We start from the raw sequence: 27,320 nt of genomic DNA on the forward strand, positions 1-27,320 counted from the left end.
GAATCTGACATTACTGACAAGTAGGTGCTTTATACTTCCATACACTCTTTCATGAAAGTGAAAAAGATAAATTTGGTGTTATTTTTTACTTTATGGATTAGTACCTCGAAAATTTTAACGCTAATGAGACATTTTTATAAATAAAGTATACCTTTTTCTATTGAACAATATGAACGGCCTTATATGAAAAATGTAATTTTTAGATATGAAATCAATTACAATAATCCGGTTGTGAATATGGGACTATAAAGTACTTATTGGAATGTTGATGACGTTTCTCGAATACGTTCCGTTCCAGTAAGAAACGAATCGAGCTTTTTGTAAACAATTTATTTTCAAGTTTTCTGCATGAACTTACAAACACTGTAAGCAAGAAGTGAAAAATTATTTCCAATGAATAAGTTAAAATTAAAATAACATACGGGCATAGTTGTATTTCATCATCTGAAATATTTTTTATAGTGGTTGAAATTAGTGAAATTATCTGGATTTGAGAAACGAAACGAAACTTCTACTTTTCCTATCGAAAGTACGATCTCGACCGACTCGGTTCTAATTACTTTAATATTGCTAAAACACCGCTAAAAATGAGTTGCTGGTGTATTTCTTCGTCTTGAATGTTTAAGCTATTAACACAAAGTAGCTATGGAATGTGAGCAATAACCGGTGAAGTGAGTGTGATGTGTCGGTTGAAGTAGTCCGTGGTGATTGAGCACTATGCGAGTTTAGAAGTGGAGAGGCTCCCAGCCGAGACCCGGGGACTTCACGATGCACGAGCTGCTGAAGCACGTCCTCACGGAGAGGGACCTCACGCGCGCCGGCGACCTGTTCTCCATCACTGACAGCGAGATCGTCGATGACCTGAACGAAGTGGTGAGATACGTAACTTTGAAAGTTTTCTGTATCTTGTTTTTAAAGTTCCAAAACATGACATAGTACAGTTCATTGTAATTTGTCTCAGTTATGATAACATGAAATAAAATGATGTCACTTTTCTATTGTCTACCTCTACATTGTTTTGTTCAGTGTTATCAATAACTGTGCATTAAAACTTGTTTATAAATCAGACTACTTATGAAAGTGGTTATGTTTTAGTAATTTATTTATATAAATTTAACATGGTCCCTGACATCCCCACATATATTAAATGTGAATTAATTATGATAATCAGGTTAATTTACATTTGAATTAGATGCTTTAAAGGTATCTGTGGCAAATTGGGAGTGCAAATGAATCATTCAAGAACCAGATCAACAGCGATACCTGCTATAAAACGAAAATTGTTTTGTTTTATAAAGTGAGAGACCCAGAAGCAATTGTTTTGTTTTTGTTGTTATTTAATATTTTTTGTAACAGCCGACTTGAAGCACTTACACAGTGCCTACATCAATTCTTAGGATTAGTTGTTAAGAGGACCCCAGCACAGACTTAAATATACCCTAGATGACACAAATGCATCTAGTTTGCGTGTCCGAACCCAGACCAAGCGTCGAGGTTGGCCGTCACTATTGACATTCCACGCGCGCCAGTTCTTGCAGCCGGTAGTCCGTACAAAATTAAAAAATGCTTCATTGCGTGATAATTAACTGCAACAGCCCAAAAATTGCAAGCATCCAAGGGCAAAGACATAATATAGGATATTTCCTATCACATGTAAGTAATTTTAAAATTATATTATGCATAAATTAATTTTAAAACAATTTTTTAAGTATTCCAAATTGTGATTCCAATTTATTTATATTTTTTATTTATTTAAGCCTTTATTTTTCCTTAAATAGTATTTAATTATGATGTTATTTTGCTATATTAAGGACCCCTTTCGGGTATAGGCCTCCTCCAAATCTTTCCACCTTTTTCGGTCTTTTGCCGTGATCAGCCAATTTTCTCCGGCTGTGGCTATGATGTCCTTGGACCATCTTGTTATGGGTTTTCCCGCCTTCCTTTTGCCATGGGGTCCTGGCCACTTTGTGACTTTGTTGGTCCATCTGTCATCTGTCAATCTTCCTATGTGGCCGGCCCATCTCCATTTCAGTTTCAGCGAAAACTCGAGTGCATCTATGATGTTTGTTTTGGATCGGATGTATTTGCTGTTGATCTTATCCTTTAGTTTTATGCTGAGAATGCTCCTTTCCATTGCTCTCTGGCATGTTCTTATCTTTAATTTGTTCTTGTTTGTGTGCACCCAAGTTTGAGAACCGTACGTGAGGCATGGTAGGATACATGTGTCCATTACTGTTTTCTTATGTTTGAGACTGTAGTTTCCTTTTAGAAGCTCTTTAAAACTCCAATACTTCCTCCAGCCACAAAACAGATAGGTACAGAAATCAATCTACATACATAGCGCGCTCGAGCAACGCACACATAGACACTGCTCACGGACACGATATCTCGGACCAGTTGGGACCAGTGTGAGCGCGAGTGCCATCCGCTTAAGACACGCGTCTGTGAACTTTTTTGTGCAATAATGGAGAAACAAAACAAAAAGTTATTATAACTGTACAGGGGACGGTTGTTTAAATTCAACATTAAACGGTGAATTGTCGTTTTTTAAGCTACCAGTGGTTTCAGAGAGAATGCGTATGCGAATTTATTACATTGTACATGAGAATGCGAATTTATTACACTTAAAAATATAATAATCGTGTATTTCGCCAATCTCGGAATCATCGCAAGATATTTTCTGTGGCAAATTTGTAATATAATAATGACATTAAAATTAAAATACCTATTTGAGTTATTAATGTTATTATTAATTTATATTTCCATTCTTCCCGTTTCATCCTCAACAATAAATCAAACTAAATACGAGATACGATATGATAGATACGAGTGCCACTACCACGATAGTTTTTTGTGCATAAGTCATAGTTCGCAACAATCGCAACCCTAGAGCGACCGCCGAGCGTAGGTATGAAAAGTAAAGTACATACATGTGATTGACTTCTGTACTTATCTATTTTGTGCTCCAGCTGATATGGATTCTGCGGTCTATCTCCTGGCTGTTGCTGTCTGTGTCAAAGGATATTCTCTTACCTAAGTATATATAGTGATCTACAAATTCGAGTTCTTTGCCTTGTATGTGTATTTTTGTAGGGGGTCTGTTAGTCATAATTTTGGTTTTTGTGTGGTTCATTTCCAAACCGACTTTACAGCTTTCCTCGTTTAGCTCATTAAGCATTATTTGTAGAGTGTTGGAATTTTCTGAAAATATAGCTATGTCGTCCGCGAATCGTAGATGACTTAAGCGTTTATCAAATACTTTAATTCCTTTTGTATCCCAGTCTAGCTGGCAGAATATGTTTTGCAGCACCGCTATGAATAAATTTGGTGACATTGGGTCCCCTTGTCGGACTCCTCTGCCTATTTTGAATTCTTTTCCTCTTGTTTCGAGTTTAACTCTGCTAGTACTGTTTTCATATATATTCCTTAAAGTATTGATGTATTTGGAGTTTAAACTTTCACGATTATTAAACATTATCAAACTGCACAACGGGACTTAATCGCGTATTTAAGTTTTAAGATTTACCTCCGACCAAACCAAACCACTGGATTGAGCTGCATAACCCTAAAATCCTCTCCACGGATCGCCATTTCTACAGTAGAAAAGTGCGGGAAGCCATTGAAATCAAAAAACATTGCAATTTTAATCGGGACGAGGGTTTTAAGATCTCATCCACATGGAATCCAGTCATTAGTAAATGTAAGCGGAAACGAATATCGACAGTCGATAAATCGAATATCGTTAGTGTTGTGTGTCGACAGAGTGACATCCCTAGTGCGCAAAACGTTCAAACTGATAAACAAGACCAAGTGCGGGTAGTTCGAAAAACTCGCGCGGCTAGAAGATGTTGATGTCAACTTGAGCCAGTCTTCTCCGAGACCACGGGGACAACGCCGTCCTCGAAACGTCGGAGGTAAATCTTAAAACTTAAATACGCGATTAAGTCCCGTTGTGCAGTTTGATAGTATTTGGAGTTTATCTTACAGTCATTGAGGGCCTTCCAGATTGCGTTGTGGGAGATGCTGTCGAATGCCTTGGTGTAGTCTATAAAGGCTACATAAAGAGGTTTGTTATATTCCCTGTATCATTCTATGATTTGTTCCATGGTGTGGATATGGTCTGTTGTTGAGAAGCCTGCCCGGAACCCAGCTTGTTCCACTGGTTGGAGGTTGTCGATTTGTCTTGTTATTTTATTTAAGAGCAGAGACGAGAAAAGCTTGTAGCTGCATGCTGTGATTCCAATTATACCTAAGTAACTATAGACTAACGTTACAAAACTATATTTATACATATTACATTGCGCGTTTGATCTGACGTTGTGAGTTAAGAGACGATGAATATCGGAATAGCGATATTGTCGCACATCGCTTCGACATCGTGGTACAGGCCGTTTATCATTCATCTGTCAAATTTAGCGACTAGTGTTGTTCGTTCTACCGATCGCTTCTAATAATCGATTTTTATCGATATCAGGGCATATGAATTATATTAACTATTAAAAAAAAACTATTAGTAGTTGTTATTGATAAAAAAAATCATGTGCTAATTTTACACGACACCTTTAAAAAGAAGGGTAATTTAACAACATACCATTATATACCTGCCATCTGCCTATACGTTTCGTAGGGTTATAAATTCTATTGTTTTAAAAAAACTTTCATTATTTTTGTTTTCCACATGATCCAGTCATAGATTTTGAAAATACCAGTTTCATTGAAGGGAAAAGTTGGGAAGAAGGTCATTCGTCTGTTTTTATCATTCGTCTGTCAGAAAATCGATGTCATTCATGACAATCGATTTGTGATTTTTGGCGTGGTTCGCGGGGAGCGGGGAGTGAGCGAGCGAGACCGCAGATATAAAATCTATGAGTATGAGCAAGACAGTTGAATCGTAGCGGGGCAGAGGGGCATTGGTGTCTTTGAATCGGTTAGGATTTCCCATCACTAAATTGGTGCTGTGACGTCACAGTAGGTGGTAAAAAGTCGGCACGCTTGGTTTCAATACAAATCGTGATATTTGCTTCATTTAGTAGGGTATATTTAAGTCTGTGGACCCCAGGCTCCCATAAGCCGTGGCTATATGCCGGGATAACGCGAGGAAGAAGAAGATGACCATTTCCATCATTGTCTTTAAAATATATATTGTACCACATAACAGTAATAACACCACTGATTTTTTTACCAATACCTCAAAACATGTTTCACTTTAATTACAGCTAAAACAAATAACAGAGATCTCGTCCCGTCCCGATTACATCCGCAATGACCACGACCAAGCCCTGATCGAGATATGCGTGACGCGCGTCACCTCGTGCGTAAAAGAGACAGGAACACTCGAGAAATACTGCGGGGCTTTGGTGGCGTTACTGGAGTCTTGCTTGCACCATAATTTGATGCCTGTTGGACATTTAAGGGACGATGATCCACCGCATGCTAAAATTGCGTCCGATGTTATTGCTTGTATTGTTTTGGTAAGTTTCTTGCTATTCAATAATAAAAAAACCGGGCAAGTCCGAGTCGGACTCGCGCACGAAGGGTTCCGTACTATAATGAAAAGAAAAACGGGAAAAAAATGCAAAAAAAAACGGTCACCCATCCAAGTACTGACCACGCCCGACGTTGCTTAACTTTGGTCAAAAATCACGTTTGTTGTTTTGGGGCCCCATTTAAATCTTTATTTTATTCTGTTTTTAGTATTTGTTGTTATAGCGGCAACAGAAATACATCATCTGTGAAAATTTCAACTGTCTAGTTCGTGAGATACAGCCTGGTGACAGACGGACGGACGGACGGACGGACGGACAGCGAAGTCTTAGTAATAGGGTCCCGTTTTACCTTTTGGGTACGGAACCCTAAAAACCGGCCAAGTGCGAGTCGGGCTCGCGCATGAAGCCGCTATAGCGGCTACAGAAATACATAATCTGTGAAAATTTCAACTAGACAGTTTCATGGTTCACGAATTATCAGGTTCATGAATTTTTGCGATTTAAAAACCTATTGTAAAAGTTGTTCAGTATGATTTAATTGACCTGAACATATATTCTCCTTTTAAAATATGCCTGAATGTTGACAAAACATCCCGTATTTTCACCCTTCTTTTTTTATCAATGAGGAAGTTACAGACTATAATAATATACTATAGACTGTTAGACTGTGACTTGCGATTTTAGTTACATTGCGGACTATTGAGGTTACAACAATTCAGCCGACCAATCAAATAACGCAATGTAATCGCACCGTCTAAATGAGCCCTAATTTTAACTAAATTTCCAGGTTTCCTTCCCAATTCAATCTGACAAAGAGATCAGCGGCAACAAGAACGTCATGGAACTCTTTCTACCCGTCGCAGTTCAGTTCCTTCATAAAGGCAATCGCGAGATATCTCGACATATGGCTCGCTATCTCTCTCTAGCAGCCGTACATCACGCTATGCTGCTGAAGCCACATGTACAGACGATTATGGACTCTATCATGACGGGTGAGAGCTCATTTTTGATTAGCAAGTTCCTACATAAAGGCAATAGTGAGATAAGTATCTCGTCACATGGCTCGCTATCTCTCTAGCAGCTGTTCATCACGCTATGTTACTGAAACCCCATGTGCAGAGAATTATAGACTCTATCATAACGGGTGAGATCTCAGTTTAGACTAGCAGGTAGTCCAGTTAATATATAACAGCACGCATTCTATTATGTACCCTATTATAAGTAGCGAGAGTTTATTATTGTATGGCAGGTTGGTAGTAAATTCTGTAATTCGCATTAGGCTATCGTGGGAACCTTAACAGCCAAATCCCCTTGTAAGACGAGGTCTTAACCCAGCATAGTGAGATGTACAGTCGACGTCAAAGATATGTTTACAGTTTTTGCCTTATTACAAAGGAGTAAGGTGCAAAAGTGTGAACATATTTTTGACGTAGACTGTACGTAGCATCTAGGAGGGCTTCACTTGTAGTAGTAGTAGTAGTAAAACACTTTATTGTACAAAAATCAAAACAAAACAGGAAAAATAACATACACTTGTTATAATATTTTTATTGTTTTCTAGGGAACTATCCTCTAAGCCGCATCTTGACCAACCTCTACGAAGTGTGCCCGGAGCCGCTAGAAGGCCACGTGATGGCGCTCGTCTCCCTCCTGCCCCACGCCGAGCAAGTCGAGAAGAACTCTCTATTCGCCCTCTTCGAACAGATAGCCGCTAGGAGACCGGAGGCGCTGAAGACGAGCATACCGCAGTTGTTGTCGTATCTGTGCCCGCATACAACCGGTCAGAATGATCCGGGTTGCATGTGCGTGGATATATTGCAAGTAAGTTACCACAGAATACTTAGGAAATTCCACCAAAATGTAGGTAGAATTGTGGCTAACCGATCTGGTGTTGAAATAGACATAAAAAGCCAAGAAATAGTCCCGCCAAGAGTTATTGTTTGATGATTCATACTACAAAATACAAGAAGTCATTTATTTTCGTGCATATTCGTGTATAGGATTATCTGTCAGAAAGACTGATCGTTACTGATACGTCTTCTAGTAATTAACATCAGCCAGAGGAAGTCCACTGCTGGACATAGGCCTCCCCCAAAGAGTGCCACAATTACCGGTCTTGCGCCACCCGCATCCAGCGGACTCCCGCGAACTTTACCAGGTCATCAGTCCACCTTGTGGGGGGCCTACCCACGCTGCGCCTTCCGGTACGTGGTCGCCACTCGAGAACCTTTCCGCCCCAATGACCATCGGTTCTACGTGCAATGTGCCCCGCCTACTGCCACTTAAGTTTAGCGATAGCTAGTAAAAAGCATGTACCAGACGGCAGATAACTACCAGTTTCTGCAAGATGATCTCGTCTCGGTAGAAAAACAGTGGTTTTAAAGCATTTGCCAGACGGCAGACAACCACAGTTTCTGCAACATGACCTTGGTAGAAAAACAGTAGTTTTAAGCCATGTAGCAAGTGGTCGAAACAAAATTCTGCATGACCTTAAACGCCCTCGGTAGACAAGCGTGCTCTGCCAACCAGTTTTGGACTTGTTGTAAACCATGTAGATAGCCGCGCTTCTACTTCGCTTCTACCAAGGTCATCGTGCAGAAACTGGTTTTCTGCCGTCTGGCACATGGTCATGCCGTGTTATAATATTGCAGTTGATAGTGTGCGTGTCGCGCGCGCGCGTGTCGCTGGTGCTGGAGCACGGCGCGGCGCTGCGCCGGGCCGCGCGCGCGCCGCACGCCGCGCCGCAGCACGTCGCGCTCGTCGCCGCCGCGCTGGCGCAGATGGGCTACACCTCCAAGGTTAGTTGATAGTGTGCGTGTTGCCCGCGTGTCGCTGGTGCTGGAGCACGGCGCGGCGCTGCGCCGGGCCGCGCGCGCGCCGCACGCCGCGCCGCAGCACGTCGCGCTCGTCGCCGCCGCGCTGGCGCAGATGGGCTACACCTCCAAGGTTAGTTGATAGTGTGCGTGTTGCCCGCGTGTCGCTGGTGCTGGAGCACGGCGCGGCGCTGCGCCGGGCCGCGCGCGCGCCGCACGCCGCGCCGCAGCACGTCGCGCTCGTCGCCGCCGCGCTGGCGCAGATGGGCTACACCTCCAAGGTTAGTTGATAGTGTGCGTGTTGCCCGCGTGTCGCTGGTGCTGGAGCACGGCGCGGCGCTGCGCCGGGCCGCGCGCGCGCCGCACGCCGCGCCGCAGCACGTCGCGCTCGTCGCCGCCGCGCTGGCGCAGATGGGCTACACCTCCAAGGTTAGTTGATAGTGTGCGTGTTGCCCGCGTGTCGCTGGTGCTGGAGCACGGCGCGGCGCTGCGCCGGGCCGCGCGCGCGCCGCACGCCGCGCCGCAGCACGTCGCGCTCGTCGCCGCCGCGCTGGCGCAGATGGGCTACACCTCCAAGGTTAGTTGATAGTGTGCGTGTTGCCCGCGTGTCGCTGGTGCTGGAGCACGGCGCGGCGCTGCGCCGGGCCGCGCGCGCGCCGCACGCCGCGCCGCAGCACGTCGCGCTCGTCGCCGCCGCGCTGGCGCAGATGGGCTACACCTCCAAGGTTAGTTGATAGTGTGCGTGTTGCCCGCGTGTCGCTGGTGCTGGAGCACGGCGCGGCGCTGCGCCGGGCCGCGCGCGCGCCGCACGCCGCGCCGCAGCACGTCGCGCTCGTCGCCGCCGCGCTGGCGCAGATGGGCTACACCTCCAAGGTTAGTTGATAGTGTGCGTGTTGCCCGCGTGTCGCTGGTGCTGGAGCACGGCGCGGCGCTGCGCCGGGCCGCGCGCGCGCCGCACGCCGCGCCGCAGCACGTCGCGCTCGTCGCCGCCGCGCTGGCGCAGATGGGCTACACCTCCAAGGTTCGTTGATAGTGTGCGTGTTGCCCGCGTGTCGCTGGTGCTGGAGCACGGCGCGGCGCTGCGCCGGGCCGCGCGCGCGCCGCACGCCGCGCCGCAGCACGTCGCGCTCGTCGCCGCCGCGCTGGCGCAGATGGGCTACACCTCCAAGGTTAGTTGATAGTGTGCGTGTTGCCCGCGTGTCGCTGGTGCTGGAGCACGGCGCGGCGCTGCGCCGGGCCGCGCGCGCGCCGCACGCCGCGCCGCAGCACGTCGCGCTCGTCGCCGCCGCGCTGGCGCAGATGGGCTACACCTCCAAGGTTAGTTGATAGTGTGCGTGTTGCCCGCGTGTCGCTGGTGCTGGAGCACGGCGCGGCGCTGCGCCGGGCCGCGCGCGCGCCGCACGCCGCGCCGCAGCACGTCGCGCTCGTCGCCGCCGCGCTGGCGCAGATGGGCTACACCTCCAAGGTTAGTTGATAGTGTGCGTGTTGCCCGCGTGTCGCTGGTGCTGGAGCACGGCGCGGCGCTGCGCCGGGCCGCGCGCGCGCCGCACGCCGCGCCGCAGCACGTCGCGCTCGTCGCCGCCGCGCTGGCGCAGATGGGCTACACCTCCAAGGTCACTTGTAACACGTTGTTACTGATTAAAACATGCTTGTAAAAATATCTCAAAAGAATAATTTTATTGACGGTTGCAACTGACCAATTTACTATCCACCCGTCTTGCTTTTGTGTCAATTTTGTGCTACATTTACAAATCGGCTGAACAATTTAACTAATTGTAAAACCAACCGCTTAGTATGACTTAATTATTAACCAACTCGTTCTTATTCGGCTTTGTTCTTTCGCTTCGACGGTCCCGCGGCCGGCTCCCTTACACAACGGGGTTGCGAAGTGCATCGCAACAATAGTGTGTGTTTTAGTTCTTAAGATGCTAGTTTTAAGGTTTATCTAATGTGCAGTAGCGGATTTACAGTCTTTGACGCCCTAGGCCCCAGGCCCTGGAGCCGCCCTTTTCTCAACACCCATCATATTGACTACATTTTGAGTTATTTTTTGTTATCATCAACGAATTTTTTGTCACAATTTACCGCTCCCAAAAAATTTGCCGTCTGAGGCCCAAGCTTAATCGGCCTCAGGGCAAAACCGCCGCTGCTAATGGGCCAAAGTTGCTTAAAGAATATAGATTTTCTATACATTTATCCGGTTCGAAGGACCACTTCTCTATACTCGCACTCACTAAAGCGTGTTATTGTAACAGGAGCGCGCTCAAGAGGCCTTGAACTTCATCCTGGAGTCCATGAGCTTCGGCGGCGCGGTGGGCGCGTCGCTAGTGCGCGAGTGCACCGCGCTGTGCAGCGCCTACCCCGCGCTCTTCACCGACCGCGTCCTCGCCGCCGTGCGCTCTAACCATAGGTAAGAACATACCCAATCGCCCTAGTAAAGACCACCCCACACTATAGTCTGTATCTTTAGGTATTTATATGTAAAAGTAAATAAACAATTTGTAAATTTCGGGTAGTTATAACATTTATTGGTTAACCGACCAAATACAAAACCACCTGGATCAGTCACTAAACGACTTGACATTAACCTACATTATTTGATCATGTAATGTTTTCATCTACCCTCAACTGGGTTCAGGAGCCATTTGAGGGTAGATTTTGTTTAATTATTTTTATTTAAATACCTAAAGATACGTTTGAGCGTCGGTGTCTAAATAGTCAGTGCTATGGAAAATGGCGTCGCTGGCAGATGCGCCAACGTTGCGTCGAGCGGCAGCCATTAGGGTTGATTAGACGCTGACGCTAGGAAACGCTAGTGTGGGGTGGCCCTAATTCGGCGAACTGGACTAGACCGCCGGTCGTGTGCGTCCAGTCTGTGGCCCTGAATAAGGGGCATTATCTATGAAAAGGGACCTGATTGTTGATGACGCTTACGCCGCACAGCGTCGCGCGGCAATGTATTTATTTCGGAGCATTTTAAAAAATGGCGTAAGCGCCGTCGATAAAAAGGTCCCTTACGTACATAACGTCACATATTTTGTAAAGCGTGACCACGGATTTGTTTAATATTAGGGATTTTTAAATTTATTATTTCTAAAGTTACACTTTAGTGTGATGAATCAAAGTCCTGGGTACAATTAATTACATTTATTCTGCTCCAAGTTCTTACTTCAACACTTTCGACATTCTTAACTTAACACGCAGTAAGCCTTCCTACTCAATGTTACCGGTTCAAGCGCCAAAGCGAGAATGCCCCTTCCATCCCATGGTAAGTTACATTTATACTTTTTCATCATTTTAATTGGTGGGTAGGAGAGAAGGGTCATTTTCGCGACTACCGACAGATTAATTAACAAATGTTCGGGTAAACACAAATCACATTTCTAATCACTACCCACTGAATGCCATAAGTTTAACATAACTCACATAAAATAATTATAATTTATTCTTGAAATCTTATGAAATATCACACTCGGCCATCCGACTGCGTGCTACCTCCGGTGCACGATCAACAATAATATCACACTCGGCCGTGTTGCCCAATATCTTTTCAATCCTATTATAGTTAGTCTGTTTGTACAATACCAGTACTCTTCATTGTACACCAGAATACAATAAGATAATACAAAGAATTACAGCAACTCTAGTAGAGGTAAACTTCAAATTATTTAATTTACTCATGGTATCAGGTATTGCAGATGGAAACTGTATTCATTCTTCAGATTAGTATTGCTGTTACATAAAAAGGGATACCTATTTAAATACCTACTTATACTACTGATCATGTTAACGTTCACGAAATACATCGTCCACACTGTCAACCCCATACGATTTGTTAATTTAGCTAATTACACGCAGGATTGCAGACAATATTAGCGGCACGTACTTGTAGAATAAGCCCAAATTTTATTGCATTGATTTTAGCACTGTAACTTACTTATTTTCAATTAAGTTCTACTTATAACAAACATGGCACGAGCAATAAAATTTAGCCTGATATATCAGAATAAGAAGAAAGACAACTACCACAGCATAAGCAATAATAACTGACATCAATAATCAAATTTGTAGACCTTTTATGGTAAATGTAGGAACTGTTTATGGGAAGCTATGTAATTACATTAATGGCTTAATCAGGTTTGTAATTAACAGTTGCAATTATATAATGTTTTCTCTCTGAAATCAAACATTTTTTTTTAAATTACAATACTAGTTACATGCTTGATGACGTCCTCCACTGTAGGGTAGGTCCTTCTTGAGCGTCACCTTGACTCCCGCGGTCCTTCTTCGTACGGGTCATCTGAGCGAGGCCCTCGTCGTCAGCGTCTGCTGTGGTGACGACATCTGTCTTCAGGCCCCTCACGCTCGGCTGTCGCAGTGCACAGCGTCCTCTGTGGTAGACCGTCGCTGACCTCCAGCGTCTACCGCGACTCTGCATAAGTCTTGCTCGTGACGGCAGTCTAGGTGATCTCGGGGTGTCAATATCGGAATCCATTTTACCCTGTAATTAAATTTCAGTGCGCTGCATGATTGGTCGTTAAACTTTCATTCACCCTACACCAGCATACCAATGCTTTTTCCTGTTTAAACTCTTTATACTCAAGATAAACTCTTTAAACTCAAGGTAAACTCTTTAAACTCAAGGTAAACTCTTTAAACTCAAGGTAAACTCTTTAAACTCAAGGTAAACTCTTTAAACTCAAGGTAAACTCTTTAAACTCAAGGTAAACTCTTTAAACTCATTAACTCTTTAAACTCAAGGTAATCTCTTTAAACTCAAGGTAAACTCTATAAACTCAAGGTAAACTCTTTAAACTCAAGGTAAACTCTTTAAACTCAAGGTAAACTCTTTAAACTCAAGGTAAACTCTTTAAACTCAAGGTAAACTCTTTAAACTCAAGGTAAACTCTTTAAACTCAAGGTAAACTCTTTAAACTCAAGATAAACTCTTTAAACTCAAGATAAACTCTTTAAACTCAAAATAAACTCTTTAAGCTCAAAATAAACTTTTTAAGCTCAAAATAAACTCTTTAAACTCAAAAACTCTTTAACTCTTTAAACTCAAAAAAAACTCTTCAACCTCAAATTAAACTCTTTAATATCTTTAAACTCTACAGATCCTAACTCTGACTTTCAACTGCAAACCCGTACTAAATACAACATCAATGGACTCCCTGGCAGCACACGACATGGCCGCACTCATAAACAGCACATCTACATGGCTGTAGACTCTAGCAGCACACTACATGGCTACACTCATAAACAGCACACCTACATGGCTGTAGACTCTAGCAGCGCACTACATGGCCACATTCATAATCAGCTCTAGACTATTCAGACAATTCGTACTATATACTCATATTTAAACTCAAACTCTTCTAACTCTTATTTAAACTCAAACTCTTCTAACTCTTATTTAGACTCAAACTCTTATAACTCTTATTTAGACTCACTCTTATTTAGACTCAAACTCTTATAACTCTTATTTAGACTAAAACTCTTATTTAGACTAAAACTCTTATTTAGACTAAAACTCTTATTTAGACTCAAACTCTTATTTAGACTCAAACTCTTATTTAGACTCAAACTCTTATTTAGACTCAAACTCTTATTTAGACTCAAACTCTTATTTAGACTCAAACTCTTATTTAGACTCAAACTCTTATTTAGACTCAAACTCGTATTTAGACTCAAACTCTTAATTAGACTCAAACTCTTATTTAGACTCAAACTCTTATTTAGACTCAAACTCTTATTTAGACTCAAACTCTTATTTAGACTCAAACTCTTATTTAGACTCAAACTCGTATTTAGACTCAAACTCGTATTTAGACTCAAACTCGTATTTAGACTCAAACTCGTATTTAGACTCAAACTCGTATTTAGACTCAAACTCGTATTTAGACTCAAACTCGTATTAAACTCAAACTCGTATTAAACTCAAACTCGTATTAAACTCAAACTCGTATTAAACTCAAACTCGTATTAAACTCAAACTCGTATTAAACTCGAACTCGTATTAGACTCGAACTCTTATTAGACTCGAACCCGTATTAGACTCGAACCCGTATTAGACTCGAACCCGTATTAGACTCGAACCCGTATTAGACTCGAACCCGTATTAGACTCGAACCCGTATTAGACTCGAACCCGTATTAGACTCGAACCCGTATTAGACTCGAACCCGTATTAGACTCGAACCCGTATTAGACTCGAACCCGTATTAGACTCGAACCCGTATTAGACTCGAACCCGTATTAGACTCGAACCCGTATTAGACTCGAACCCGTATTGAACTCAAACTCTTATTAAACTCAAACCCGTATTAAACTCAAACTCTTATTAAACTCAAACTAAAATGGATTCTCTGGTAGCACACTACATGGCCACACTCAAACAGCACATCTACATAGCTGTAAACATTAGACCCGGTTATATGATACCACCTACATGATATCTAGAACCATTAGAGTCTGACTATAGTACACCACATACATGGTGACTAACTACATGCTAACTACACTCTTACCCACATACATAGGTAACTAAACATTAGACCCGGTTATATGATACCACCTACATGATATCTAGAACCACTAGAGTCAGACTATAGTACACCACATACATGGTGACTAACTACATGCTAACTACACTCTTACCTACATACATAGGTAACTAAACATTAGACCCGGTTATATGATACCACCTACATGATATCTAGAACCACTAGAGTCCGACTATAGTACACCACATACATGGTGACTAACTACATGCTAACTACACTCTTACCCACATACATAGGTAACTAAACATTAGACCCGGTTATATGATACCACCTACATGATATCTAGAACCGTTAGAGTCTGACTATAGTACACCACATACATGGTGACTACCTACATGCTAACTACACTTTTGCCCACCTACATAGAGAACCATTAGAGTCTGGCCATAGTACACCACATACATGATGACTAACTACACTTTTATCAACCTACATATGATACCACCTACATGATATCTTAATAACATACATAGTTCGCATACATAGAATACTATTTATTTGAAAAAACCTTGTTGACAATAAATATCATACATACACAACTAGAAACATTAAGGTCAGAGTATAGTACACCATCTATATGGTGACTATAGCTACGCCTCTACCTATCTACATATGCAACTTTAACATTATATCTGGTTATAATATATATATTCATTTCAAAACTAACCAGAGGCGTTAATCAAGCATGACTTGCTATTGGAGAATTTATCTCATACTAAACATACTATTTAATAGATTAGGTTCAGTATTCGAAACTCAAATATAGGATGTAAATACATGTAAACACTTTCATTTAACGACAGTGCGTATTTCAAATAAATCTGCATATCATCCGAGAACTTCTGCATGTCTTCACAATATGAGCATATTAAAATTTAAAAACCTTTCTCAGTTAAATAAAATTGCTCCTTTTTAACGACAATAATCGTACTTGCCTTTAATGGTACACGTACAGTATATGTTTGTATTTTAATTGATAACGGATTCATTAAATATTTATGCAAGTCGTATCCATTATATTCAACTTTGCTAAACATTGATATTACCCAAAAATTTAAATAAAAATAGCATACTACTGCACTGTAGATACTAATCGTAACACGACTCTTGTAAAAAGTTAGGCTTTCAACTCGCTTAGTGCCTGTATTAATTTTGATTACCCGCAGAGTTGTAAATTACAATACAATGCAAATACTCTTTATTGCACACCTCAATAAAAGAAGACAATACAAAAGAAAACAGAAATACAGGCAGAGCTAAACAACAGGCGGTCTTAAAAATTACGTAAACACGTAACGTTACGTTAAGTTACGTTACGCTACGGTGGTTAAATTACGTAACAAGTCTTCATTCATTACTTCAACTTGACCGTGATCGTGTATCTGCATATCATTAATCAGGTTTTGAGATTATAAGCATTACACAACTTAAAACTTACTACCATAACGTCAGAGCATATAAAATATGAATATGTAGATATACTAGGTACTCACACGTTCTGGTCCTTTTATGGGCGCAGTTTTATCCCACTTCTGACTTGTGATGAATCAAAGTCCTGGGTACAATTAATTACATTTATTCTGCTCCAAGTTCTTACTTCAACACTTTCGACATTCTTAACTTAACACGCAGTAAGCCTTCCTACTCAATGTTACCGGTTCAAGCGCCAAAGCGAGAATGCCCCTTCCATCCCATGGTAAGTTACATTTATACTTTTTCATCATTTTAATTGGTGGGTAGGAGAGAAGGGTCATTTTCGCGACTACCGACAGATTAATTAACAAATGTTCGGGTAAACACAAATCACATTTCTAATCACTACCCACTGAATGCCATAAGTTTAACATAACTCACATAAAATAATTATAATTTATTCTTGAAATCTTATGAAATATCACACTAGTATTATAAATAACCCATTATTTCAGCTCTGAAGTTAATCGCACATCAGGCGGCGTCACCATAGTGAAGTTGGGCGGCGCCAATGGCTCAGCCCCTCCCGCCCCCACCTCTGCTAATGCGACATCGCAAACTACCGGTAAGTTGTCTGCTTAAAATAATCTATCTCTTTATTTTACTACTACCATACTACCTAAGATCCTTTACTTATTGTGTCTAGTATACCTATACCTACTATATCTTCCTGAGCCTTCTCGTTATTGCAGTTTTGAATTTGGAACCTTCTTATATTCAATTTTAAATCAAAATTCCATTTGAATTAAATCCTTTACAAAGGCCTCAGGGCCTCAGGAGGATATACAATTTATTATATAAACATTAAGCATGCAGTTTGAGCGAAATTATGCATTTGCGCCACGCATAAACTTTTATAAGTTTCTGTGGCGCATCTTAGGTTTAAGTTCTTTGTATTATGTTTTATGATTAAAAAAAAATACTTTTAATATCTTTACCGGTAGAACACATGGGCTGCTGGCAGCTGGTGGTTCACAAAAGTTCCAGCGTAGCAGGCCGCTATAATTTTTATTGCTTTTGACTTTTTTTTTACGTACAGCAGCGTGGAGCGGTGGCTACACTCGGCGAGCCAAGCTGGGCGACTCGCGCAGCACGGGCCGCCTGCACCCCGGCCCGCAGCCGCGCAGCATGACGCGCCTCAACGTGGCCGGTGAGTCACACGGGGCAGTTTATACGGCCAAGGGGAGGGGCATACATTTAGTTACAGGTTTTATTCTCTGCCCCCTTTGGCGACGCCCTTGGTTTTAGTATAGTTAAAGTATATACCGGGTGTGGTCTGTAACATGAGCAAATAATTAAAACATAGATTGTACTCTTCAAACGGTGAGACAGAGAACAAAAGTTCAACAACTTTAAAAAAATATGAAGTATTTAGACTTCCTATTTTTCATAAAAAATTGATATTATCTTCAATGGACGCCATCGCCACGCCATAATACATATATCATTGTGATTGACGTTACTTGTCACGCCTTAAACATAACAAAATTCGCAATACATTGCGTCTTAGAATAAACTTGAAAGTGTATTAAAAATCAAACCACAAGTTATTTTTAAAAGCTGCTGAACAAATGTTGGGCATTATGAGGAGTACAGCCTACAGTTTAATTTTTTGCTCGTATTGCAGGCCCGGTATATGCCGTTCTCAACCAAAAGGGTATTTATTGTCGGTTGTCAATAAGGCTCTATTTCCATATAGCTTCAGTTTGATATTAACCTTATCGACAATCGACAATGTGGTTGGTTGAAAACATCACATATATTGTTGTCGCGTCGAGTCGTGATACACAGCCTCTGCATTTCACTTCCTATACTTGTCGACAGGAGGCTCGGTCGGCGGTTTGCACAAGAGTATGACGCGGCTGTCATCGTCGCAGCAGATCAACTCGCAGCAGAACAACGCAGCGAATGCAGGTATAACACTAGGAATAAAAGTAAATTGGCCAGTCCAAGATTACGTTTAAATAGAGTAAATAATATGTCATTTATGGGGAACAGTGTGCGCTTTTATAATAAGTTATCATCTAATTTTACGAAATTGTCAATGAATAAATTCAAGTCAATTGTGAAACGACAGCTGTTACAAAAAGCTTATTATATTGTTAAAGAATTCGTAGAAGATAAGGATGCATTTATGTTAAAGTAGAATATTGTATGTATATATAGTTATAAGATGACATGTAAAAGAGCTAGCTTAAGCCTATTTACATAATAAATGTTTTGATTTTGATTTTTGATTTATGGAGTATGCCACGAAGGGGTATGGACATGGACGTATTGTGAAAGTTGCACACACAACATTGAATACTAATATCGCCATGTTTCGTGTAGCGGCAGCGAACAAGTCTCGCACGGCGGGCGTCACCGTGACCACGGTGGGCCGCGCGCCGCGAGCCGCGCCCGCCTCCGCTTCCGCTTCCGCCGCCGCCCCTGCGGCCGCGCAGCCGCACACGCACAACATACTCATCGGCTCACACCATAACGTGAGTGTGCCCGCCCATGCAACGAACTTCATTTATAGTAGATTATTGTCGAGGCTCGGAAGTAGCTACTTGCAGGCTGAGGATTCGTTTTAAACGGACGACCTTGGGAGTCCGTTTAATTGAATCCGAAGCCAGCGAGTAGCCTTCCGGCCGAGTCATATATAGTGCTTTTCTCAAAAATGGTGCAAGAAATATAAATATCATAGAAATATTTTACAAAAGCGACGTTCTTACGTATATATTTTCACAGAAAAAAGCCCTTGCCGCCTTTTTATTTTTTGTATAATAAAATAGAAGTGTATTTTCCTGCTGAAAATACGCCAACCTATTTGAGACAGCTAAATAGTCGCGATACTAATCATCTGTTTGGCTGTTTAATGGGCTTGTGCCTTCATTTGATATGGCCATTTCAACTTTTAAAAAGTTTGGAACTCGACAAATGGGCATTTCCATTTAAAGTTGTACCATGACTCACTTGACGAGTTGAAAATAAAATTTGGATTATTTGGTACTTTTTTATGTGATTCTAGGAGTAAATATATTCTAGTTTACGAAACACAAAAGAGAATCGTCATATTTTTAGCATAAACCAGTTAAAATTAATATTTAATAGGATGAGGGAGGTTTTTTGCGGTCCGTTTGGTTACAAATGGTTTTTGAAATAGTCAATAAAAGACATACTTGAAGCAAATGTTTTTATGTTTAAAGCATAATAATGTTAATAAACAACCTAAAAACAATCATCATTGTCCAATTTAGAACAAACATTTTTCATAAAAGGGAATTTTAGGTGGTTTGGTTACGAGGTGGCCCCAAATCGTACGATATTTTTAGGTTTATTAAATAGTTATTGGCATTACTGCCATGTGACGAATAACAATAGTTAGAATTACCAAAACTAGTTATTATTGTCAAAAAAATTAAATATTTTAGTTTATAAACTTTGAATAAACAATAATAAATACTTTTGAAATCATGGGGACATTTCCAAATGGACACCCATGTAACTTAATGGACAAAGTAAAGACGAGATCACAATAATCAAAAATTTAAACAAATACTCAGTGAATAAAAAAAGGACTACAAAATATGTACCAAAATCAGTAGATAGAGTTTTAAACATAAGAAACTCAATATTACTTAATAAAATATGACTTATTGATTGCACATGAATTAAATAATTATAGACAAAGTCACGGTAAAAACTATACATACTCAATGTGCGTGCGACTTTACCGTGTCCGTTTGGTTACATTTTTCTAGTCCGGCTATATGTTACGCTTCAAATTGTAACCAAAAGGACGTAACAATTTGTCTGATCCAGAATTAAATCTATTCAAAATAATACAAAACTAAGCGCAATGTTCAACTTATGTGTTTGATAAATAACTATATGAAACATGGTTTCATTTAATATTAACAGTGTTTTAGTTACTTAAGATTCAAGCTGCATAAACAGGTGAACAAAACGGACAAAACATTGAGTAAAATTACCGGTCACACACCAGCACGCCTTGGAGGTTGCGTTTTGACTGTTATAAATCAAATTTGACGTTTAAACAAGCTTTATCTATGGTCACAGGGTTTCCAGGATGAAAAAAAACCTAAAATATTGGTAAAAAGTATTTCGCTAAGTAGCGAAAACTGCGTAACCAACCTGGACTATGTCCGTTTCACGATTTCGCGGGGACAACGTTTTCATCTAAATTAAACCCTATTATTGATGTTTTTAAAGCTCTTTTTCATCAATAACACATTTTCCAACATGTAAACTATGCCCGGAATGCATTACTTGGTGTTACCTTCATAGAAAAAATATGTGTAAGGGTCTCCCCAAATATATCGACGCGCATTCGGCAAAAGCCGATAGGAAAAAGCTTTATGTCCGCGCAATAAGAGCGAAAAAGTCGTCGTTCGGCTCGGCTCGCATCGGCCGGCGCCGGCCGACGCGTCGTCGGCTTCTTCGCTCTTATTGCGTGGACATAAAGCTTTTTCCTATCGGCTTTTGCCGAATGCGCGTCGATATATTTGGGGAGACCCTAAAAGTCCATCAAAAATTGGAGTCGGTGAAGGGGACAGTACTACAGAGTGATTTTATCATATCTAAAAACCTGATTTTAAGTAAGAAAAAAGTGATTTATTGTGCATTAAACTTAATAAATGATGTGTCTATATAATATATTTCAATAAAAAACATCATTTGCCTAGTTAAAACATTCGTCTTAAGAGTAAAACGCAAAAAATGTAAGGGGACATGCGAAAAACTCGAGGGTACAACTTTAAATGGAAATGCCCAAATAATGGAATTTGTATGCAACATTGCAGTCCCAAAATCGAGACTGCAATGTTTTTAACTTTTTAATTTTTGACTGACCATAATCTACGCGCTTCGCGACCTATTTTTTAAACGGCAAAGTCGACTTTGCCGTCCATTTTTGAGAAAAATATTTTTTCTTTTTTATTTATTTTTCGTCTTAAGTTAGGTTATTTATAATATTAATATAAAAGTAAAATATAAAAAAAACACTTATAAAACAATAAAAAATACCTTTAAACACATTATAAAAAACCTAACCTAGGGTGCCGCCGGCAGCGGGGCAGGGCCAAGCTGCCGGTGGTCAGAGCCGCAGAGTGAGGATTAAATTATTATTATGAACCTGAATGTGATTTATACAATTCGATAGCCCAACATGCACTTGCTTGGCGATGGTATTAAAGAGGTGATTTTAACGCTTCATCAAAACAAATACTATTTCATAAAAAAGTTTTATTATCACTTTTGTTCTCGGAGTAATTAACAATGGAGCCGCCATTAACAGGCGTTCCCCTCTGTCGAAAATAGGCGGCCAATGGTCAACCACATGTCAACCATATGTATGGACTGACGTTTATCTGACATGACGTACCTATACATTTGATGTGCCCCTCCCCCGCAAAAAACGGCAGACTATTTTGTACCGAAAATTTTAGACATGGCGTCTCCATTGTTAATTACTCCGAGCTTTTGTTAGCATACTTAATGTTTTCAATTTGTATACAGTATACCAAATACGTACATATTTTTGAAACCGAATTAATTTTGAATCCTCTTAACACATTCAGTGGCGAAAACTGACTATCTGGAATTTTATGATTTCGTTCCAAGGCCGGACGACCCGGTAGTCGCGATCGTGGTACTACTGCTTTATATGACGAAATTGTTGTAGCCCGGCGCGGACATCTTGTTTGGCTGGATGGCAATTAATGTGTTAAAGTCCAAAACACAAAATGACTAATATGGAAATTTGAACTTAGTTGCGTGCTAAATTGGGTAGGATTTAATTAGTATGCAAAAGAAAGTAAACAAATGAAATTTTACTTTTGTTTTATATAAAGTTCAATTAGAAAAATATATACATGTATAAATTGTCATGCATATTGCGTCTTATAAGTGCTGTTATTTATGTATACAAAAAAATTAACTCTCTCTCTTCACATCTTCTTCTTCCTCGCGTTATCCCGGCATTTCGCCACGGCTCCTGAGAGCCTGGGGTCCGCTTGACAACTAATCCCATGATTTGACGTAGGCACTATACTTCGTTTTTTTTAGCATTAGAAATTAGGTAAACAATCTTGATGTGTCTTTTAATCGAAAAACACATTTTAAAACTAATACGATCGTTTATATTCTTCTGCTTTCATAAGTAATAGTTATTGATTTTTAAAAAGCGTTTTTCAATTAAAAGACTTGCCAAGATCGCTTACCTTCTTTCAAGTTCTTTCTAATGCTAAAAAAAAACGAACTATAGTCAACTACTACTCAACTAGGCAACTCTCTTCACATCTAAATAAATAAATCAATAACATAAACTTTACCTCCACAGAGCACTGGGCCGACAATAATCACCAATCCGCCCCTATCCACCCAGTCCATCTCCGTGAACCCTCTCACAGGCAAGTCGGCCGACACCCTCCCCCTCCCCGCGCCCGCGCTCGGCCACGTCTCCGTCGTCACGCCCCCGGCCGTCACCGTCACGTCGAGGCGCAACAACACCAGCGTCACCATGATCAACACCGGCCAGAATCACAGGATCAGCGTGTTCGAGCCTTACCCTATGAGGGATACGGTGCAGCATTTCTGTGAAAAACATTTGGATAAGATCAAGGCTTATATGGATATGGTGTCGTTACGACTACCACCTCCAGCCAAATGCACGATTGAAGGTAATTTAATTTTAACAATTTATCTTTCACCCTACAATAGTATCCAATTTCTACTGATAAGTTTACACCGTGATCTATGGCACAGAAGGCTAGGCCATATCGTCATAGTAAGGTCTCGATGAAACAAAACTTTAGCGTCACCATGATAAACACCAGCAAGAATCACAGGATCAGTGTGTTTGAGCCCTATCCTATGAGAGATAAGGTGAAGATCTTTAAAAAAATAGAAATAAAAATGTTTTCCACTTCTGAACTTATAAATAACATGTACAAATAGTTTAAAAGACTGATCTAAATAAAAAACATAAGAATTCAATAATATTTTTGGGCACCATTTGTAGTTGAGATAAATTTACAAAACTTGGCGTATTTTATCAGCATAATAAGTGTAATAAAATAGGCCCCCCTATTTTATTACATGTCGCGTCTTTTGGCTAAAGTTTGAATTTCTTTCGTACAAACGTGAAGCACTCTAGTACCTACATATAGGGATAATTAATAAAGTTTGTTGTAACCTTGTATTGTGTCAATTACACTTGTCCCTGGTTTTCCTCTCAAGACTCGCGCTGAATCACATACCTTATATGCGTTTGTCTCCCCAGAACCATAGAGAAAAAAATACATAGATTGCTCACTCCATACATCAGTTTTGAGCATCAGTGAGTAGCGGAATTATCAGTACTTGACAATAGATGTAGCAACGACCGGAAAGTCTAATGCTCAACAACATAACTGACAACTGAAACTGATGTATGGAGTGAGCACTCTTGTCTTACTATATTTCTCTATGCCAGAACGTCGGTCGAAGAAGCAAGCGCGGCTGCAGTTCGCGTGCGGCACGCGCGGCCCGCACTGCCTGTACTCGCGCACGCTCTTCACCATGCGCACGCGCGCGCCGCGCGTCTGGATCCACCTCATGTTCCTCGCGCTGCAAGCCAGGCACGCCGCCGCCCTGTCCTCGAGGGACGCCTCCGTCTCCAGTCTGAAACATTGCTGGGACATACTCAAGTGCGAGAACAAGACTTTCCTCACGCTGGTCACCAGCGCTTTCCCGGGCATCAAGGTAATCTGACATACAATACGTGGGCCATACTGAAAGCTTCTGGATTCTGATATATAAGACGACTTATATTTTCAAAGTGGCCAGTTCCAGGAATTTTCAGAATGCCCTCAGTAACGACAGGGTGAAATTTTAATCACCAGCCATACCTGCGTGGTGATTTTGTAGGTCATACTGAACAACTTTTATTATGGGACCGATGACGAAATCGCGAAAATATTTTGGTTTTTATAATTATAGGCCTATTACAGGGACCACCTGTGCCCTGATTATCAAAAGCTTGTAACTTGTAATACAAGTGGAAGTCCCTTTTTGACATCTTTTGTTAGAAAGAGACTTCCACTTGTATTACAAGTTTTTCATGAACAGGCACTGGTATATAGATCCTCAGGTTTGAAAAGCAATCGGCCCAATAACTTAAAATATATTTTGTTCTCAGGAGCAAGAAATGCTGCTAAACGAGCTACGTTCCGCCGGCTTCTTCGACGTATTCTCCCTCACCACCCCGCTCGAGGCCGACGCGCCGCCCACCGCCGCCACGTGGGGCTGCTTCCTCTGCACACATCCTGAAAGGGCCCCCGGGTTCCTACAACCGGGGGCTCCGGTTATAGAGGGAACACTAAAAGAAAAGAAGGGGAGGTGGAGGTTGTTCAGACGTTGGCGTACGAGATATTTCACGCTGTCTGGAGCGCATCTCAGTGTGAAAGGCTCGGTGAGTGAAAATGTCATTTAAGTGTACATTTATTCCCCTGGTCACTTTCTATTCTAAATATTCTAATCGATACATGGGGCTGCTTCCTCTGCACCCACCCCGAACGGCCCCCCGGGTTCTTAGAGGGGCTCCGGTTATAGAGGCCACATTAAAGGAAAAGAAGGGGAGTTCTTGGGAGCTCATCTCAGCGTCAAGGGTTCGGTGAGTGTTTTCTACCTCTTCACATGCCCCTGGATTTCTTTAATTCCGGTTATAGAGGACACATTACAGGGAAGGGAAAGGTGGGAGGGAAGGTTGCATCAGCAAGGGTTTGGTGTATGAGTTAGCGCCGATGCATCTAGTCATCGCATATATAACAACAATTATATTCGATCAATAAAACTAGATGTAAAGCTCCAGTTACGCGGCTTTCGCTTACTTGATTTCAAACGTTCCTTCATCTAATTCCAGAGCGGCGGCGAAAGCATAGACATCAACCAAATCCGCTCAGTGAAAGTGTCGCGCGGCGCTCGGAACATCCCGAAGGCCTTCGAGATCTTCACGGGAGACCAGACCCTGATCCTCAAGCCCGCGGCCGGCGACGCCGAGGAGTGGGCGCAGTGCCTGAGCATCGCGGTGGCCACGTCGCAGGCGCGCCACGCGCCCGCCAAGGCCAACAGCTTGCCGGCGCGGGGACTCACGCTCAAGAGCTTCTGACCAGGTATGTGCTCCTAGTACTTCCGACGGTTTCATGGTTTTCACCTGTAGTCTATTCCATATAAATCTTAAGGTGACGTAGGTTCAAAATGCAGAGGATTTTTAAAGGAAAAATCGTAGCACTTTTTTTAGATCAAAATACGGTTGCCAAAAATTTAATTAGTAATCTTGTTGAGACCTTTCTCTATCCTCGTAAGGCCCAATGTGCATTACAATGTACGCTCTGTTTCAATCTAATTCGAATCTTTCGAAAACTACATAAGGTAGCATTTCTTTTGTTTCATTGTTTTCTAAAACAAACGAAAGTCACCCTAATCTACTATATAACAAGATTCAAATTAAAAAGACATAAGTTAGCATTTCTTTTGTTTCATTGTTTTCTAAAACAAACGAAAGTCACCCTAATCTACTATATAACAAGATTCAAATTAAAAATAGGGAGACTTAGTATGGTGGGCCTTACGTGGGATTCGAATTCAAATTTTAAGTTTTATCATCATCATCTTATTTTTTTAAGTGCCTCTTTTTATTGTCTGGCTTGAAGGAACGGAAAATTTAATTTAATTTTAAGGATACTCGTATCTCCAAAGCAGGAACTAAGAATATTACTAATATTACCAATATTCTTCCAGGTGAAATCGTTGGCTAACTTTTCTGGGAAGCTTGACGTTGTCGGCTATATATGTTCAAGTAAGGTCTAGTAAAACTAATAACTTTGTAACAATATTTTCGAAATATTATTAAAAAAGTATTGTTTATAGTCATCCTTCTTGATTAATCTTTCAACTAAAAGTATGGAGTCACAGCAAATAAATTAACTGCCAAAATATTGACTGCATTGAAATAGATCTCATACTAGATGTAATATATACTCGTATCAATCTATCTAGTATAACGTGTATGCGGTCAGGCAACATAGTTTGAAGTGATTAGGGTCCGACCGAAACCGGATTCTTTACCGAAACCGAACGAAGTTTTGTTCTAGTTTCGGCCAAAATTCGATTTTATACCGAAACCGAACGAAGTTTTGTTCTAGTTTCGGCCATAATTCGATTTTATACCAAAACCGAAACTTCGATCGGACACTACCGAAAATACAGTTTCGGCGAGGCCGAAAGATTCGGAATTTATTTGGCCTTCGAAAACATGATTATTTTTGCCGGAACCGAAATCGGAGCTTCGGTCGGACACTAAAAATGATTTGCTTTTGTTAGCAGCGTATAATGTGGTCATATAGTCGTATTTTACGTCCAAAACGTCTATGTATATTGTATATTATGTTAGCGGGAAAGACGATGCGTATTAAATAGATTTTTAAGTGTCATATCAGAGATTATATAATTATTATTGACTGTTATCTCTGCTGCCAATTAGCGTTAAGTTCCGTGAATCTTTCACGGTGGAAGGATCGATTTACACAATGATTAGTCGAGGAAAGCAGTCTGTCAATTTCCGACTGTATTTAAATGTTATGAAGGTTCAAAATGAGCGAATTTTGCTATAAGCTTTAAGCGAAGTAGCTAATCTTGCACAATACTTTTATGTAAGGCAGCTTTATAACATATGGTATTGCGTACTTAAAGCGAAAACGAATGCTCACTACATATCTATATACAAAATATGACAGCGCATTGATGGCATTAACAAAATGTTGCTGTACAATAATGACCTTTATGACTATATAGATTAAGTCTTTTTGTTGTACTTACACTTGTAACGTTAATTTGGAGTTAGCGAGTGCCTTATGTATAAGTATATACATGTATATGTTAGCGTAGGATCGCCGTTAGAGCTTAAAGTACAATAAATTTAGATACACATGTTTTATA

General features: G+C 41.1%; 1 protein-coding gene across 1 annotated transcript; it reads left to right on the forward strand.

The window, feature by feature from the left end:
• Positions 1-97: 97 nt before the first annotated feature.
• Positions 98-25,509, forward strand: LOC134665015 (protein melted). Its single transcript, XM_063521784.1, has 14 exons — positions 98-873; positions 5,217-5,471; positions 6,274-6,478; positions 7,048-7,307; positions 8,138-8,284; positions 10,555-10,709; positions 16,793-16,902; positions 17,377-17,487; positions 18,162-18,251; positions 18,669-18,820; positions 22,684-23,023; positions 23,818-24,086; positions 24,523-24,795; positions 25,246-25,509. Exons 1-14 carry the CDS (start codon positions 769-771, stop codon positions 25,489-25,491), a joined length of 2,718 nt encoding a protein of 905 aa, XP_063377854.1. The 5' UTR covers positions 98-768; the 3' UTR covers positions 25,492-25,509.
• The last annotated feature ends 1,811 nt before the right edge of the window (positions 25,510-27,320 follow it).

The sequence above is a fragment of the Cydia fagiglandana genome, chromosome 6, assembly GCF_963556715.1.
Source record: "Cydia fagiglandana chromosome 6, ilCydFagi1.1, whole genome shotgun sequence".
NCBI classification, from domain to species: Eukaryota; Metazoa; Arthropoda; class Insecta; order Lepidoptera; family Tortricidae; genus Cydia; species Cydia fagiglandana.

Bases quoted from the DNA above. Each gene is read 5' to 3' on its own strand.
- LOC134665015 (XM_063521784.1), top strand. From the start codon at position 769: ATGCACGAGCTGCTGAAGCACGTCCTCACGGAGAGGGACCTCACGCGC. The intron at 7,308-8,137 runs GTAAGTTACCAC...ATAATATTGCAG, and splicing joins TGTGCGTGGATATATTGCAA to TTGATAGTGTGCGTGTCGCG. The intron at 18,252-18,668 runs GTATAACACTAG...TGTTTCGTGTAG, and splicing joins GAACAACGCAGCGAATGCAG to CGGCAGCGAACAAGTCTCGC.